General features: G+C 34.1%; 1 protein-coding gene across 4 annotated transcripts in view; it reads right to left on the bottom strand.

Moving 5' to 3' along the window:
• AHI1 (Abelson helper integration site 1) overlaps positions 1-20041 on the bottom strand; it is a 225303-nt gene that overhangs the window by 54092 nt on the left and 151170 nt on the right. For 3 of the 4 annotated variants that reach the window (XM_031964226.1, XM_031964225.1, XM_031964227.1), the window contains exon 20: positions 18211-18266. In XM_031964226.1, coding sequence (XP_031820086.1) covers positions 18211-18266 — 56 coding nt within the window. Of the gene's footprint in view, positions 1-14036; positions 15575-18210; positions 18267-20041 lie in introns of those variants that run through there. The other variant, XM_031964229.1, reaches the window with a different exon arrangement.

Here is a 20041-nt window from a genome sequence, read left to right as displayed (position 1 = left end):
AGGTGAAACCAAATCCAAAACCTACTGCTGGCTTCCTTGGGCATGGCCTGAGTTTCACTGCACTGACCACAAGCTTCTAACTTCTTTTGCTGAAAGCTTTTTTTTGGCTTGGCTGCTCCAGAATTTGATTTGAGAGGTTATTTTAAAGTTATCTGGAAGGGAATTTGGGAGATTGCGGGGGAGTTCTTGAATTTACTCTGCCATCTTGGCTTCACTCCCATGAACTTTCAGAAAGAATAGTTAGTAAGTCCATTAACAGTGAGTGCCCAGTGAGTAAAAAACAGTAAATTGTCTCAAATTTTAAAGGAAATTGAAGACAATCTATGGCTTCAAAGAGATTATTAAGTAATAGCTTCAGAAGTGGAATAGAACTCACTAAGTCTAACCCAGTCATTTTAAAGCTGAGAAAACTTGAGGTCAGAGACTGTTTACAGTCTGAGATCATACAGGGAGTGAGCAGCAGAACTGTAACTTAAATTTAGGCTTTAAAGTTCAGAGTTTTTTCTCATTGTACCACTAAGATCTAATGGATAGATAAAGGAAACAGAAACAAAAATAAAATATCAGTAAATACAAAGAACATAAGGAGAGAACACGAGATAAAGGTAATTTTAAATATATATATTTATATGTTTTTTATATATTTATGTAATGATACATATATAAATGCTACATTTTTAGAAGAAAGAACAATGACATAACAATTACTTGAGTGACTAGAGCTAAATAGTTAATTTAGAAAAGTTTTTGGAAAGTTTAGTTCTGAACATTATTTTGATTGGGAGGAAAGGCGTGGGTTGACAAAGAGTTAAGTTTTATTGACTAGCGCTGACCAACATGCACCCAAATGTAGGTGAGTTAAAATGTTTTGCTTGCTCTACTCCAGAGGCCTATTCAGGTAGAATGCAAGTCCATGATAGTAAAGAATAATTTTAGGTGAGGAAATGAGGAGAAAAGGGAAGAAGCATCCTGAAGAACTGTTTTACTGAATAAAGAAATATGAACTGTGATAAAATGAAGATGCAGGGAACAAGACCATCAAGCAACAAATTTCACGCAAGAAATAGTCACTTATAAGATTTTAGATGATGGGAATTGTAGAATTAAATGGCTTTGGAGGGAGATGATTCTTACTACACCATCTATCTACTAGTGAAACACCTACTGATTGCTGAATCATCTACATATTGGTATTCAGTGAAACCAATGAATATAGAGGAGGTACTCATTAAGTGAAAGGGAAACAAACAGTGGAAAGCCTATTGCCAATTCTTGGAGGTTATTCACAGCTACCTTTACTTCTTATTCCTTCACTTGTAATCCCTGACTGTCTCTTCCATTCTTCAAACATCTGTGTGTGGCATGTGGGTAATATGGTTTAAAGTGTGGCAGGTGCTTGTAGTTTCCTTTCTCAAGGTCACAGGTGATATAAAAACCACAGCTTTTAGGCCTCCTTCTACCCAAACCCTCAAGTCCTTTTTCCCATCCAGCCTAGTGTTATTTACAGGTCTTTCTCCCAACCGAATTAATTGGGCTTTTTCCCAGGCATAATTAATTTAAAACCTATGTCCATAGTGCCCAAGCAGAAAACCTGAAAACTTGGGCAAAAGTTTATTGCTGGCTTGTTCTGGGTTTCATATAGCATTTCTACATTGCACCAGCAATTCTGTGAATTTCCTTCCAATTATCATCTCTGGATCATCTTCACCATACACCTTCTTTGCTTCTATATGTGGTATAATGCATGCTGATGGAGGTAGAGCCACACACAATGTCAATTGGGTCCACAACAAATTCATATCACTGCTGCTCAATCAGACCATCACTGTTACAAAGAAACACATATTCTACCTTTAATGGACCACCCCACTCTCTTCCAGGGCTATGGCAATACCTTTTCTTAAGCCCTGGGCACTTCTGCCTTTACCTGATTTTGTCACTAAATTTCATCTACTTTACTAAACAAACAAAAAAACCCCAAATAACAACAAATTCCATAAACAGAATGAGCTCTTCATTTTCCATAATTTTTTACTATTTCAGTAGTGCTCAACATTCAAAGCAGTTATACTGATGCCTTTTGTTTTTATGTCACAGTCATTTCTGGATATGGTAGTCCCAACCTCTTGCCCAGAAGTGAATCCTTCCTTCTAGCCACAACTAAAACAGTTAACTAAAACAATGGCTGACTGACAATAATATTCTGTCTCTAGAGTCTCTACTTCAAGAAGAAGATATTTTGTTATCTTTTCTTTGGAACCAAGTTTCATTATCAATAACTTGGGATTCAGCTTCTTTTTAGTTTTGTGATTTTCAACTGTTATTTTGTGTATTGTTCCTATGACATTGTTTATTTCTTTTTGTATCCGTTCACACGTAAATCTCAGATTTCTAAATTTCATTAAATTCATTATTCAAAAATTTGTAAATTGTATTTTGTTCATATATTTCCCATTTGTTGGACATATTCACCTCTATTTTTACTCATTTTCTCCTTCTTTACTCTTATCTCTAAGAAAAAGATGTCCTTTCTTGTCTAGTACCTGTGAGCCTACACCCTTGATGTCCATCCTCTTTCATCTCCTCTAAGAGTTGTCCAATCATTCTTTCTCTTCTATTTTTACTTTCTCCTTAACTACTTACTCTTTCTCATCTGTTTATAAAACATACTTTGGTTTATGCTATCCTTAAAAAACTTTTTAGTTGATTCTTTTCTTTTAATTTTTTTTTCCTGAGGCAATTGGGCTTAAGTGACTTGCCCAGGATCACACAGCTAAGAAGTGTTTAGGTTTTCCTTCCTTCCTTCCTCTTTTTCTTTTCTCTCTCTCTCTCTCTCTTTTTCTTTCTTTCTTTCGCTGATTAGGAATTATCATCTTTACTGGATACCTGTACTTCCTGACTACCCAATCACTTCTATTCCCTTGTAATTTGACTTTGTAGACCTCACTGTAGGGTAAGATCTGAACCCTACTTTTCTTTCTTTCTTTTTTTTCTTTTTTCTTTAATAGCCTTTTATTTACAGGTTATATGTATGGGTAACTTTACAGCATTAACAATTGCCAAACCTCTTGTTCCAATTTTTCACCTCTTACCCCCCCCACCCCTTCCCCCAGATGGCAGGATGACCAATAGATGTTAAATATATTAAAATATAAAGTAGATACACAATAAGTATACATGATCAAAACGTTATTTTGCTGTACAAAAAGAATCGGACTCTGAAATATTATACAATTAGCTTGTGAAGGAAATCAAAAATGCAGGTGGGCTTAGATATAGGGATTGGGAATTCAATGTAATGGTTTTTAGTCATCTCCCAGAGTTCTTTCTCTGGGTGTAGCTGGTTCAGTTCATTACTGCTCCATTAGAAATGATTTGGTTGATCTCATTGCTGAGGATGGCCAGGTCCATCAGAACTGGTCATCATATAGTATTGTTGTTGAAGTATATAATGATCTCCTGGTCCTGCTCATTTCACTCAGCATCAGTTTGTGTAAGTCTCTCCAGGCCTTTCTGAAATCATCCTGTTGGTCATTTCTTACAGAACAATAATATTCCATTATATTCATATACCACAATTTATTCAGCCATTCTCCAACTGATGGACATCCACTCAGTTTCCAGTTTCTAGCCACTACAAAGAGGGCTGTCACAAACATTCGTGCACATACAGGTCCCTTTCCCTTCTTTAACATCTCTTTGGGATATAAGCCCAGTAGTAACACTGCTGGATCAAAGGGTATGCACAGTTTGATAACTTTTTGAGCATATGAACCCTACTTTTCAATGGAAAGTATTGGCCTTATTACAATGATGGCTTAACTTTTTAATCCAATGATCTTTTCTCATTCCTCATCTTTTTTGATCTCTGTAGCTTTTGATATTGTTAACTATCCTTTCTCTAAAAATTTTCTCTTCCCTTGAATTACATGATATTTCTCTTTCCTGATTCTTCTTTCTATTTTACTAGAACTTTGCTAGAAACTCACCTATTTCTTGCTCCATAGTATAGATTTTTCCTAGGACTTTTTCCCTAGACACTCTTTTCTTCTCACATCTGGTTTCTTGGGTATCTTATCAGTTTGTTTGGATTATGTCTGGCACATAGTAGACAATAAGTACTTGCTGAATGATCAAAGTATCATCTCTATGAAGATGGCTCCTAAAATCTATATATCAATTTCCAATTTCTCTCCTGAACTCTAGTGATAATCCATCAACTCCCCACCCCCAAATGAGTATACTGTACAAGTTCCTGCAAGTAATAGATGCATTATTTTAACTATAATCAGTGTTCTTTTCACTGTACCAAATCCCCTCTCCTCAAATTGTCTTCTACAACAATAAAATGCCTCAACATAACATAAACTCCTTGAGGACAGAGATTATCTTCTGGGGGTGTGTGGTAGGGTTGAGTCTTTGCATATCCAGGGCCTAGAATAATGCCTTGTATATATTCATTGAATTTGTTGAATTAAATGATAAACTGATTAATAATTTGCTCCTTTCCCATAGAATCCTTTCTCCTAAGTGACAACACAGGTTAATAGATCAATAAGATAAACTGATTAGGATAATATTTATTCCTCTTCTTCCTTCTCTAATAAAAATTCCTTTGCCTGACATTTTGGGTACTCCACATAACCCCAGTTTTTCCAATCTTTGATTCCTTCCATGCATATTCTAGCTAAACCAGACAACTCTCTGCTTTCATAACTCTGCTTTTTTTGATAGAGTTCTTCCTAAACTTTGGATACCCTTATAAACCCTTGCTTTGCTTTGCCTAAGGAAGCCCTTGCTATTTTGTAAAGCTCATTTCAATTGCCATTCTCTCTAAGAAGCTATTCCTATTCATCTTAGTAAGTAATGACCTTCTTCTTCAAACTTTGCATGGCACACTCAAATAAATTACTAATAGATTATTGATTAATATCTGTGACCATTTATTTTTCCCTAATTCTATCTAAACTCTGAATTTTATTCTACAAAACAGGAGTTTGTTAAATGCCTTTTGTATTAATATTTTAGTTATCTAATGAATTATTCTGAGTTTTATTATTTCCAAGCAGATGACTCTATAATCTATAAGTACAGCCCTAATCTTTCTTTTGAATTCTAGTCGTGCATCTTCAACTGCTTACTGGCTATTTCTCATTTTACTCTAGGCCTTTGAAACTCAACATGTCTAGTATAGAATTCATTATCCATTCTCATCCTCAAGACCACCTCTCTTTCTCTCTTCTCTATTTCCAGTGAGGATACAATCATGCTTCCCATTATTTAGATTTGCAACTTTAGTATTGATTCTTCATTCTGCCTCACTCCACATATTTAATTAGTTGCCAAGCCTTGTAGTTTTAAGCTCTATGACGTCTTTTTGTATTTGTTCCCTTCTCTTTTTCTCAGTGACTACCAAGTTAATTTAGGCCCTTATCATCTCTTACCCAGACTATTACAACAGCTTTTTAACTGGCCTCCCTGACTTAAATATAGTATCTTATTTTTAAAAAATGTTCACATGCAGTTAATAAAATGTCAATTAGAAGGCTATAATAATAGATAGCTAAATAAAAGGCTAACTACTTTATTAATACAATTGAAAAACCCATTACCACACATGGACATATAGAGAGCCAGTATTGAATAAGTCCATGTACAATTAACTTATATGTTGTAAGCTAAGAACGTTGAAGTTCATCCTTGAAAGTTTAAAATGCTTGCCGAAGGCACATCCTTTGATGCATTCTTCATGTAGCTACCAATGTGATTTTTCTAATGGGCAGATCTAGCCATTTCATTCCACTACTCAGTAAATTCTTGGAGCTCTCCATTGTTTTCAAGTATAAACTCTTCTGCATCTCTTTTACACTTTAAAAGGAGGACCTGAGTTTAAATCTAACTTCAGATACTTCTATAGTCCAGTAAACCTGGTCTTGCTGGACCTAGCTGTTCCTCAAATTCAACACTATCTCTCAACTCCATGCCATTGCATTAGAGACTAGAAATGTATTTCCTCCTGACCTCTGCTTTTCAGAATTCTTGTTTCCTTCAAAACTCTTCTCAAGCATCATTTTCCTCATAAAGCTTTCACTGATCCTTTACTAAGGCCCTGACCTTACATAAATTTCCCTTCTATATATTTATTTAGGAACACTGCAGTTTAGCCTTGTTGTGCACTCATATCCAACTCTACCTGACTCTGCACACCATACTTACTACTCATAGGGTTTTGTTTGGCAAAGATAACCGAATAGTTCACTATTTCCTTCTTCAGGGGATTAAGGTAAACAGAGGTCAAGTGCTTGCTGGCTCAAGCCCACACAATTAATCAACATCTAAGGATGGTTTTAAATTTGTCTTCCTGACTCTAGGCTCAGCACTATATTCACTGAGCAATATAGCCGCTCAGTAGAATGTATTAGCAGCTAATTTATGCATGTTTAGATAACTGCTAAGGGAGTATTTTAATGGTAGTAATTTCAGGTATGGTAGAAGAAGAGGAGCCATTTAGGTACTTGGGCAGGCAAAATAAACAAACATCATTGATCACATGCTTTCTGATGATGACAAATGGTAGGAGGCCATAGTTGGAAAAGATGTACATTGATATGGAAATTAATAACAAACATAAACTTTTCTCACAACAATTCAAAGAAACAGCTAATAATAAAGTAAAAAATATTCTTCACTTTGTGTATGAGAAAGCTGGTACAACATGATTAAGTAAACTGTTCAGAGTTGCATAAATTAAATATAGAACCTGCATCTTGAACTCATCTTCCAACATTAATTATAGTATTTTTTTCTATTTTTGCCATACTGTATTTCAGATAAATATGGTGGGGGGAAAAAGCAGTAGTTTTTCCTTTTAAGAGCATTGCTTTGTACTTCAAAACTTTTTCATAGTTAGGGAAATTTCACTGTCCTTTATGGTATAATGCACCTAAATAAGGATGAACTAAATGTGGACAGGAGAGATGATAATAGTGGTTGAGAGAAGCAATGGAAAGAAGGTGATGAAGCTGACTATAAAAATAGGTCATTTCTGACCTAAATCTGAATTATAATTTCCAAGTTTGTTTAGGTAAAATATCATTCAAGCATATCTCAGAATAATAGATTCCACATTTGCATTAGAAATTATGAGAAAGTATGTGAGGACAATGGGAAAATCTTATGATGGTTTCAAGAAAAACATAACATTTAGTTTCAATTTTTTTATGATCTAAAATTTGTCTCACTCTATCTTTAGTCATTAGTCTTTGACCCAATTACTGGTTTATACTAAGAATATATTGAATTAGTGTTTGTTGTTCTAGCTATTTTCATTAAGATTCCATCTTTTAGCTGAGGAAAGGCAGAAAACACAAGGAGAGTCAAATTGCATGATAAAATGTATCACAGGAATAGAAAGTCTTCGTTCTTTCTACACCATGGAATACTACAATAAAAACAAAGCATTTATTAACACTGACTATATGCCAAGCACTGCAAATACAAACAGGACACTGTCCCAATCCTTAAGAAGCACACATTCTGATAGGAGAGACAAAACAATGGTGTTTTGTTCTGGGAAGTCACTGGGATAGAGAGCGAAGTGCTACAGCTTTACCAGAAGCAATGGTAGTATTGATTTGATTATAATTTCAAGTAAAACGGTGGTGAGTGTGGGATGGAGGGTGTGGCTGGGTAGATTTCAAGATGATCAGAGTGGATGGGCTGGATGAGAGGTGAAAAATGATCTGTTCTGCTCTGGTCTGGGAAGGTCTATATATAGTTGCATAATGGTCATTCCTAAAGTTTGCATTTACCAGACTTCCCCAAGCAGTCAGTTTCCTAGGTAATTCAACTATAGTTTCAATTTAACTTCCGGCTTTTTGGTAACTGAGACTCACCAGTTGAAGCAGCAAGCTACCCCATGGGAGACACAGGAAGTGACATGTACTGGACCAGTCAAACCACTATCACCACTTAAATCACCACCTCTTGTCAGATTGTGATGGAGACAGCCTGGGAATAGCGTGGCCCCCAAACCACCAGGCCTGCTTCTGACTTGTTCTCTAGCTGTCATTGAAGGGAGTAATCCCTGGAATGAAAGGGCCCAGCTTCCTTAAGATCAATCATTATCCCATGCCATTGGCAGGTAAAGACTTTAGAAAATGCTTGGACTTCATAGATCATTAGTCCTTCTCCCAGCTTAGCCCAGCTCCTAAAGCCATTATCCCAAGAAGCCATTCTTTCTAGTAAAGATGCAGTTTGAAACCGTTTCTGCCCCAGTCCCTCAGCCATCATGGAGAAGGGAGTTTTAAGCATCAAAATTCTTTGTCTTATAAAATGGTTCAAACTCAGAAAGAGATATAAAAAAAAATGATATTCAAGAAGATGCATTATCATCTACATTTGCCTCTAAATTGCAACAACCACATAAATGTTCATTTGACTTGCTGCTGAAACCTTTCTGTAAATGTTACCTCCTGCATTAGAATGTGAGTTTGCTAATAGCAGGTATTATCTATGCTTTTCTATCTTTATTCACAAAGCTTTGCACATATAAAGTGTTTAATCAATGTCTTTTTATTCATTCATTGCTATGGGCTACATAAATACCTTCCATAATGATCCAGTGTTATACTGATTTCTAAAAAAATTTTCATTCATGCTTCATAATTTGTAAAATGAAAAAGATGTTTAATATATTGCAACATAAATTTTATATATAGGCAAAATTTATATAGGATATAAAACCAAAATGAATATTAAAAAAGGTGTAAAAATGAATTTAAAAACAGATTTGGTAAATTTCATGTCTTAAGAAATGACTTTACTTATACAGAGTCCCCCAAAAACCTGAGTTGCAGTTTTAAACTTTAATAACTTAAACTGCTCTAAGACTTTTGAGGAACTGCAAGTAGGAGGCCGATGATAGTCTACATAAGGCAATTTAATAAGCAGAATAACCTACTTTAGAAATTACCAGTAGCTGCAATTATTATTGTAACAATCTTGAATCTATGCTATTCAACATTTTTACCAATGAGTCAGAAAAAGGTTTAAGTGTCTATGTGGACCTACACAAATAAAAATATTAACATGAACTTGAGAGAGATAGCTAGTATCACAGATGACAGAATTGAGATTCAAAACAATTTGACAGAATTTGTGTAAGGGACAAAAATAAGATTTTAACAGATAATTGCAAATTTAGATTAAAAAAGTCAAAATTGCATAAGGACAGGGTGGAAGACATGTTTTGGTAGCAAAGCATATGGAAAAGATCTTAGGTTTTTAGTTAGACAAATCCTGTAAATAGTGACCTGGAAAACATGCTAAAATATCTTCAGTTACAAGTTTCTTTTACATGTCCATAGAATAAAAATATTCCATATGATCCATAGCCATCTTTGCAATCTGTAATTGTCTTGCCTCCTTCTCTTTTTGTATAGAGATCCAGGCCTTGCGGGGATGTTTAAATAGAAATCATAGTAACAATAATTAGAGCATTTATGTGTCATAGGGTTTGCAAAGTGCTTTACATGTAAATCTCATTTGATCTTCACAACAATCTAGTGAGATAGGTGCTATTATTCCTACTTTACAGACAAGGTAACTGAGGCAGAAAGAAGTGAAGTCACTAGCCAAAGGCCTCACAGTATTTGAGACAGAATTTGAGACCAAATGTAATAATTTATCTAAAGCACTTTGCTATCAAATTCAATATTGGCAATAGTAGAAACCCGTGGATATTGGCCCTGACATGGGCACAGCATGGAATGAGTCACATTAACAATCAAAGAGCAGCCAGTACAGGAAGTTACAACCAGTCTGGCAAAGAGCAGGCAGCGCAGCAGAACTCTGTATCCAGGATTCTGAGGGTTCTTAAGAAAGGAATAGCTTGAGTTTGCTCCCCAACACCAGGACAGCTGGAAGTTTTGCATCCTCCCTAAGGTCAGAATCCCTCAGTGAATCCACAGATGTTCCCAGGTGTTTAATGGGGCCCCCAAGATGCCTTGGGCCAGAGTACAGTCCACCTATTCAGTATACTTACTGGACAAGAAGAAACTTTAAAAGATCCAATTTGCTGATGATGACTTGGGGGGAAAATGAAAAGCAGGTCTCAAAAGAAAAACAAATAACTATGAAAATTATTTTCCCTAGTAAATTTAAATGAAGATTTGAAATTTGTGAAAAAAAATCCCAGAATATGGTAAGATAGTACAAGAATTAAATTATACATATTCTTTGACCAAGGAGCAGGTCAATCTAAAAATCTTGAAACAAACAAACAAACAAAAACAATTGCAAATCTTTGGATTAAAGAATGCTGGTACAAAAAAAAGTATGAAGCATCCTGAAAGTATAATCTAAAAGGTGTTTTTCTCCCACTTTTTTTTTTTTTTTTTAGAAACAAGCTGAAGGAAAGGCTTGGATTATCTTTCAGGTTGTCAAGCTGTTGTAAGTCAGCTACTTATGGGTCCCAGACCTTTTGATGACTGTCCATTTTGCATGTAAATTTGGATTTAAAAAAAGATAAACAGGTCGGGTCTGAATTACAACTTTCCTGAAAATGAAAACTTAGTTTTATGACTTGAGTAATAAAGCCTTGAAGTTTATCAGTTCCTCCCCACCCTACAAGAGCACACAGGAAGAGGATGGCAATGGGTTTCGTTTTATGATTTTTGTCAAGGTATGTTCAATCCTTCTGGTACATTATAAATTTTTTCTGCAGTATAGCAGATAAATTACTGAAAATATATATATTTTTAGGATGCAAACAACATATATGGGCTTTATGTTTAAATGAGCTGCATAAAATTTAAAATTTTGAAAAAATTTTTACTTAAATACATATGAATAAATAAAACCATGAAAATGTTCTAATACTATAGTTGTATACTGTAGTAGAATTACAGAAAATATGAAGCAATAGATTCTGGCTATAAGTCAAAAATGTTTCAAATTAGGCAGATAGAATGTAATATTCTGATACAAACAGCCCAATGGGTGGTGTGGTTTAACCACTCTCATTCAAATTAATACTTTTCTGCATGAGTTTAATTAATAATGGGGAACAAGAAAAATGTTAAAAATGTTTTCGGAATGACGAGATAGTCTAATATTTAAACGTCTCTTAGTGGAGAGCTAAATGGTTGCCAGTTTTGACTGTGAACATACACTTAAGAAACCAAGCAAGATTTCAGTACAGAATAGAATTAATCTGTGAAACTTCTCAGCTGTTTTTTTTCCAATACGTACAAGGATACTGAATCATCATTTTAAATTTCTAATCAGGGAAGGTCATTTTACTTTAACAGGAAGAAAAAATAAAATTTGTATAAATGGGGACTCTTACAATTTTGCATTTTTTCATTTTATATAATATTAAATTGGGGGAAGGGTGTCTCAGAGGGAAGGCATTAAAATTAAGGGTTCTTGCAGAAAGTGAATCTTTAGCTGAGATTTGAAGAAAGCCAGGGAAATCAGGAAGTGAGTTTAAGGAGGGAGTTCCAAGAGTGGGGGACAGCCAGGGAAAATGTCCATAGTCTGGAAATGGGGTGTCTTATATAAGAAAAAGCCGGAGGCCAGTGTCACTAAATTGAAGATTATGTGGAGATGATTATGATATTAAGAACACTGAAAGGGTAGGAAGGGGTCAGGTTGTGCCAGTGTTGATGCACTTAAATCTGATTATTTTTGTTTTTATATCTATGGCTAACACAAATCACAAATATGTTTTCAGTGTAGCTTCTAAAATCTTATGTATTGTCATATTTAACAGAATTCTATGAAAATGAACCGGTTGTATACACAATTCTTTTAATGTCCTGAAATAAAAAAAGACACACAAGTTTTACATTTTATTCATAGTGTAAAAAACATAAAGACTTGAGAGACATTCACTTTTTTTTTTTAAATAAGAATTTCATTTTGAATTCAGCTGCATTTCCTCTTTGATTTGCAAACAACTTTTTTTACTTAAAGTAAATATAGGTGTTCTATACTACTCAACTTAACTATTAACTAAGTTTTACACCTGTCTTCCAGGGTTCAGACAGTGACCTTTTCTCTTATTAATCTGAGACTGATATTAAGCTTAAATTGCCATAAAAAAGCAGGTGCGGCTACTCTTAAAGCGATATAACCCTATTTCAAACTAAGAAACTACTAAGGTGAACTACTAAAGAAATGCAGATTGTGAGTATATAGTGCTTCATGTATATTCCCACCACTCCCAATAGCAAAGTGCTTTAAATTGCTCCATATTAGAAGAAATCCCCGTCTTTGAAAAAAATCCCTTTTCTTAAGTGCTGGGATCTTCAATGTCCTGAAGTGGGGCTGCTTCCATGGGGACAGTATCATGCCTTTTTAGAGTTGTACTTGGCAGGCGGTTGGTGCTTCATTCTAGTCACAAGAATGACAGCACCTAAAATCACCAGAACAAACAAGTTACCCAGTCATAAGCTCTACTGGGAATTTATATCCTTAGCAGAGTTAATCAAGAGCTTCAAAGATATGTAACCACCATCTCTAGGGACAGACAGCTTGACAAAGTTAAGGAAAACAAAAATACAGCATGCGTGCCACAGGAATGTCATCATTTTGAAATTCCAGAAGGTTATTACATCTACTATCTATGAATCAGTAGCATTTACCAGTTCTCTAACTAGTGAATATTGATGGGGAAAGAGAATTGATCCAACTAAGTGAAGATAGCAGTTGACATGAACTTGAGGAAATTTATAACTTTTTAAAAGAAAAATTCACTAAAAATTCATTTAGTAAAGTCATTAGATTATGAGTTTCTTGAGAGCAGAGATTTTTTCCCCTTTTATTGTATACTTTAGTGCTTAGCAGAGTGCCTAGGATACAGTAGGATGTTAATAAATGCTTTACTAAGTCAATGAACTACTGTGAAATAATCTGCTGTAATTCCTGACCACAGAGGTTAGAGTAGATATTTGCAATATATTCTTAGCTCCTTGGCCAGAGAAATTTTCATAGCAAAACATCCTGGATTTATTCTTATAAATGAGACCTATCTGTTCACTAGATCACAGCCTTAAGGCTTGAAGGGACCATAGAGGTCACTAGTCCAACTCTCTCATTTTATTGAGGAAGAAGGTAAGCCACAGACTGATAAAATGAATTGCTCAATGACATGCCAGAAATAAGTGGTAAAGCTGGATTCAAACTTGATCCTCTGGGGATCATGCTGCCTCCTCCTTAACATCTACTAGATTGAAACAGAAGCATTTAAACTTGAAGGCAAGTGCTATTTTATGGGGTATCTTCAGCTCCTAAAGGTGCTGAGTACTAAAGATTTGCTGAGCTAATTCACTGAATTTGCCCTTCAAATGTAGAAGGGAGTAGATAAGAGAAACTGAACATATTAAAAATGGCTAGATGAGTGTATGCTACTGATTTTATTCTAAAATAGTTTTGGGAAATATTTTTTCCAGTCAAATAGGGATAAGACTAGTTCAGCTGCTTTAAAAAAATATTATTTAATGATTTTAAAATGAATATATGTATATAATATAACTTATGAATTATTTTATGAATATCACATATTGATTGAAGGCTACAGACTATATTTGTGATTTCTTTGGGATGAGGACATTCCCTCCACTTATACAGGTCACCACCTTCTTGGCAACTTACAGCCTTAGAGAGTTGCTGCAAGTACTGAGAAGTTGGATGACATGCTAATAATCTTATAGTCATTATGTTATAGAGGGACTAGAATTCAGGTCTTCTTGGCTCTCAGACAGGCTCTTTATCAACTATGCTACATCTTTATATACTAGTATATCTATAGGTAAAGATATTTGTATTTGATCAGTTCTAGATTGATAAATGAGGCAGCTAGAGGGCACAGTGGATAGAGCACCAGCCCTGAAGTCAGTTCCAAGCCAACCTCAGAATTTACTAGATTTCTGACTGTGGGCAAGTCACTTCACCTGTTTGCCTCAGTTTCTAATCTGTAAAAATGAGCCGGAGAAGAAAATAGCAAACCACTCTAATACTTTGCCAAGAAAACCTCAAATGGGGTTTGAAAATCAGAAATGACTGAAATGACTTAACCAGAACAAGAGTGATAAGCATGCAACACTTTCTATCCAATTTCACACTCTGAGCCAATGATCTTCTTTCCTCCTACTTAATTGAAGAGTTTCCTGGACCGAGTTTCCCCAATTCAATTTTTCTACATTATTAGACACTGCCTTCTGTTTGGGTCTCTCTTTCTCTTGATGAAAGGTCTCCTAGACAAAGCTGATCTCGGTATAACTTTGATTCCAACTCTTCACGTCTTCTCAAAGACCTTGCTTTTTCAGTCATTACCCGTTTCATTAGCAGGCATTATTGTGCAAGGGAAAGAACACAGGACTTAGTCCTTGAGAACCTGTGCTCAAATTCCTGCTCTGCTTCTTACTGTCTTTGAAAATGCATGTGAATAATTTAGTGTCTCACAAATTCAGAGTCTTCCTCTTTCCCTCTGTTTCTTCCTTTCCAACTCTAAATACAAATAAGTCAGGTGAACTTTAACCTACAAAAAAGTCTCTTTCCCTAATCCTTCTTGGAATGACTTTATTCTACTGGAGGAGACAAGAAGTAGATATAAAAAACCTACAGGATAAATAAGAAGTTAATCCATACACAGATACATCTCTAATGCATTCAACTTAATTAAACACATGGTGCTTGGGAAAGAGGGTACTAGTAGTTGGAGGATCAGGAAAGGTTTCCATGCAGAAGATGGTGTCTGAGCTTCATTTCAAAGGAAAAGAATGACTCTATGAGTTAGAGATCAAAGAGATAGTACTCCTGAAATAGGGGGCAGTTGGTCCATGACCAAGGAGGTAGGAAATCAAGGGTAAGTTTGGCAATATCAGAGAAAGCAGGAGGAGAAGCAAAATCTATCAGAGTTGGAAAGTAAATTGATGGCAGGTTGCAAAGATATTTTTTATAAAAGATAAACAGCACAGCTCATATTTTATCCTAGAAGTTTATATTTTTATGAGAGATGGCTCCCCAATCTATAATGCTAGCAATTGTACAGCACTTCTGGATATCTCCATTTAAATTCCTTATTGATTCCCAAACTAATTTTCTTCTCTTTAAACTACTCCTAGTTCTAATTTTTATTTCTGCTAATGACACCATTATCCTCCAAATCATTTAAATTCTACACCTTGGAGTCACCACGGTCATTCCTATCTTCAGTATAGTATTGTGGAAAGAATCCAAACTCCTGTCCCTGGCTCCTAGTACTTGCACGACTTTTTGCCTATTAAATACTTTCTTCAAGGCACAAATTCTTACCTCTTCCATGAAGCCTTTCTTGATCCTCTCTCCCTGATCTTTCTCTTCTCTTGTCATCTTTTTGGAAATTTATGCATATAGTCACTTTTATTGTAGATACCTATGTATCTTTCTGCATCCCCTCCCCTCCATTAGATTTTAATACAGGATCATATTTTATATCATCTTTTTCTCTTCAGTATATTTGTAGAAGTACAGAAAAGAAAGATCACACTGGCTTCATCCCAGGAGATGGATGACTCTAAGATGGTACCTGAAGTGGGTGAAATTAGATATCCTGAGTAGGTAAAAGGAATCTTAGGAGTGGACAGAGTAAGATATACATGTTATTATATAAAAAGTGAATAGACTCTGCTAGAGCAGATTGTTTATATTTGGGAGTTATGAAATATAATGTTGGAAAGGAACACGTGGGCCACATGTGCATGCATGAGTATGTGTGTATATGTGTCCAGATTAATGACAAATTAATTGAATGCATTTGTATTTATCACTGGACTAGGCACTTGAGGATTTCAGGACAATAAGAAACATTCCAACTCTATAACTATCAAAAACTGAAAAAATAGCAGTGTAAATGGGACTTGAGAACAAAATAAGATGATTTGGCAAATATTACTGAAATACAAAGACTGAGCACTAGATATCTTATAATAATAACAACATTTAAAATGCTTTAGGCATTTTCTCTGGCTATCCCTCATACCTGGAATAATCTTTATCCTTCAATTCCCTACTGACTTTTTTACTAACTTCTAAATAATTTTTTTTTTTTTTTACCACAAGCCTTCCCCATTTCCAATTATTGCCTTCCCTCTCTTAATTATTTTCTATTTATCATTACATAATTTCTTTATAAATATTTGTTTACATGTTGTCTTCTCCATTAGATTGCAAGCTCCCTTAAGGGCAAGAAATACTTTTTGTTTCTTTTTGCATCCCCAGCACTTAATATAATGTCTGGCACATAACAGGTGTTTAATAAATATTTATTGATTGATTTATACATCACTTTTGAATCTGTAAATCAATTTTACATATATTACCTCATTTGAATTTCCCAGCATTGATGTGGCATAGTGTAAATATTATTAGCCCCAATTTACACATGAGCCAACTGAGGCTTGGAGAGGTTAGAATACTTGCCCAAGGTCATACAACTACTAAATTCCAACAGAAAGAATTCAGAACCAAGTTTTCCTGACTTGAAGACAAGCACTTTATTCATTCCATTATTCTTTATTCACTACCTGATTAGGGTAGAAATAATATGAATATAAGCATTGGGGGCTAAATAAATTAACATAATAATAAAACATTACCAAAGTAGACAATACTGAAACTATTAAATATTATATTTTTCTTTCTTAATAGAGTATATCTGAGATCAGGAAACTATTATAAATGCTACTGCTGTTACTTCCCAGAGTTTCAGATAAATATGACCTTTATTTGATTATAGCCCTTAAGTATTTAATAAGCATGGGGATTCTAATCTGCCTAGAGGGAGGGAAAAATATCCTGCTAGGTTCAACTTTACTAAATCCTATAACACAAAAGAGGGAAAAAAACCCAGAAATACAAACACAGCTGCCATTAAAAAAAAAGTCTATAGGGATTAAAAAAAATCAAATGTATATTAAACAATAGAACTCCTGAGAACATTATTCGAATATACTCCCAAATATTTTGACCTACAGTTGACTTAAATCCCAACATTCAATTTCATCATTTAACAAATAAAATTTATATAATATTAAGATTACTATCTTAGCATTAATATTTTAATTATTTAAAAATGATTAATTCCTTCTTTTTCATGATTAACTTTTAGTTGTCTGCAAATCCTCTAACAATCCTATGTCACTCTTTACTTTATTCTTATAGCCTCAAAGCAAAAATATATTAGACTCAATCCAGATATGACCCAGCTGTACCAGCTGATCAGTGATTCTTTGTACACAGCTTCCCTGCTGCTCTCTCTTTGTCTTTGTACCAATTTAAATACTGTCTGCTTTCTCAAGTTTACCTCTTAGTTTGTACCTGGTTTATTTTAAGACAGATCAAACCTCACCCTTGGCAGGAGGCCTTTTCTATCTGTTCTCCCACAAACCCTTCCCCAACAGTGTTTTTCCACGGGAGAGTCTCTTCTAGCCATTCGGTATATATTTTATCAATACTCAGTAGTTTATACATTGCCTCTCTCATTTAGAAAAAAAGCTCCTTGAGGGCAGGAATTGTTTTTGTGTTTCTTTGTATGCCCAGTTACATAGCCTGGCACAGAGTATGGGCTTCATGAGCATCTACTGAATTAATTATAGCTAAATAGAATTGAATAATTACATATACAAATATTAATGATCAAAAATCTCAGGAAAAGTTGAACTGTCAATTTCTTTTTTGTATTCCATACTCACATATTTAAAAATAAATTAATGAATACTGGTAATATATGGAGGTCATTGAAGAGACATTACTTATAATAAACATAAAAAGAATGAAAAATCAAGTTTACTTTAAAATTAGCCAATCAGTAGAAATACTGATGGAAATATATGAAACAATAATATTATATTTTAAATATAATTAGTTTGCAAGAGAATTTTTATTTCCCCTCACAAAATGTTTTAAGTATCCAAAATGCAATCATATTTTAGCATATTAATTAAGGCAAGTAACTGGAAAAATGGTGATAAGGTATTATTTAGGTGCTTACTATTGGGCAAATGGGAAAATATATAGTTCAGGGAAAAAATGTACTTTTTAAAAAATGATTAAAATCTTTTGGTTTAAAGGAAGGAAAAGGAGTTTTCCTACAATGAGAGGATATAGAAAATGTCATTTATAGTTTCATATCAATTTTTCAAATGCTGACATAGAATAGCTTACCATTTGCAGTATGCTTGATGTTATTTGTGTAGATTTTCCTACTGGGCTGAAAGCTCCTGTGAAAAAACAAGGTTGTGAATTTTCACTTATTATTCTTAACCACTAATAGCCATTTTATTTTGAAAACATTATGTTAGGCAGACATATCTCACAAAGCTCTCCTGAAAAAGAACTCATGCAATAGCAGCTTTGAAATCTGTGGTCATGGATCCTTTAGTCAGGAACAGTCAGAGGGTTTATCTAACTAAAGATCTGACACCAGGTTATAGCTAATCCAATACTTCCATTCAAATGGTTTGGAGCTATAGCTTAAACACTGTCCACATGCTGTCTTGTGCTTAAAACTGACACTATTATCTCAGCTTAGTTGTCTTTCTTTCATGGAACGGATAAATTCTGACTTGAGGACACAAAGTTTTCAGGCAGAAATGATCACAAAATGTGTGAAAGGAATTACTTCCTTATTTTATCAAAAAGAATAAATACATCTATTCAAGTATTCCTCTTTGATCATCAGACTTCCTACCACAATACATCTTGCTGTTTATTTTATTCAATCACCATGGAGTGCTTTTAAAAAAATAAGGACTTTTAATTCTCTCTTTTAAAAATGATTACATTGATGGCCAAACTCTGGAAAATTCTTTCATCATCTGTGAATTTATCTTTTTTTTGTTGTTGTTCATGATACCTTTTATCACATTTCTTTTCAACAATAGGGTATTTAAAAATAGAACAAGTCTCTTATCTGTATGGATTTGAGTTTAAAGTTTAGTTCAAGTTAAGGGTAAAAATGACATCTCAGGATCACATTTTGCTCTTCAGTCTTTGTCCATGAAAAGACCAACATCTGATATATAAGTCTGTTAACATAAGGCCCAACACTTCAACAAAAAGGGTTATAAATAGAAAAAAAAGATTGTTAAAATGTCATATTGATTTAAAAAAATCAAAGAAATTATAAGAAATGTATTTTTCTTAATAAGATGTAACATTATTATATTATAGCATGATATAATATAAACAAAATATAATATATACTTCACCTTAAAATAAAATTTTATAAAATATTGTGAAATATAGTTCATTATAAAAAACATATGCTAAATTATTAAAGATTTTCCTTAAATGTTAATATTCAAAAGAAAGATGTTACTTTTATTCATGCAATTCACTGGACTTTTGATTATCTTAACAATAATATTTATTATATAAGGTGAAGGAGATGGGAAAGAAGGAGGTAAGTGGAATAGTGGATGAAGACATATAAGTGAAAGCTGGATTGATATGTGGAAGGGATATATTATGGATTCTTTGGGTTGTTCTTACTGTTATGTCAACTTGGGTAAATAACTGATTCTATCTCAAACTTTGTTTTCTCTTTTGTAAAAAGAAAGGCTGGAGTAAATTATATCTAACATGATCTTAATCAGTTCATTTTACCTCAATTGTAAAATGAGGATGTTGGAGCAGATGATTTCAAAGGCCATTTCCAGATAGAAATATTTTGGTCCTTTAAGTTTTAAAAAAACAAATTAAAGCTGAATGTGAGGAATTTTCTAACTATTAGAACTGCCTCAAAATGGAATGGATTGCTTTGTGGAGGTTATGCATTTTTAGGCATCAGAGATTTTCAAACATGGGCTAAATGATTCCTTGCCAGGTATTATATAAAGGGATTCATCTATCAGTTAAGCAGCCAATTAAATTACTTCTATATTCCTTCCCAAATATAAGCTTCATGATCTTAATTTTACATTCCAGTATTCACAAATTTATTATAATTCCTATAATGACTTTGGATTTCTGTAGCTCAATTTTATTTCCTACA

Source organism: Sarcophilus harrisii, chromosome 4, assembly GCF_902635505.1.
Source record: "Sarcophilus harrisii chromosome 4, mSarHar1.11, whole genome shotgun sequence".
Taxonomy (NCBI): domain Eukaryota; kingdom Metazoa; phylum Chordata; class Mammalia; order Dasyuromorphia; family Dasyuridae; genus Sarcophilus; species Sarcophilus harrisii.
This window is presented reverse-complemented; position numbering and strand designations above follow the sequence as displayed.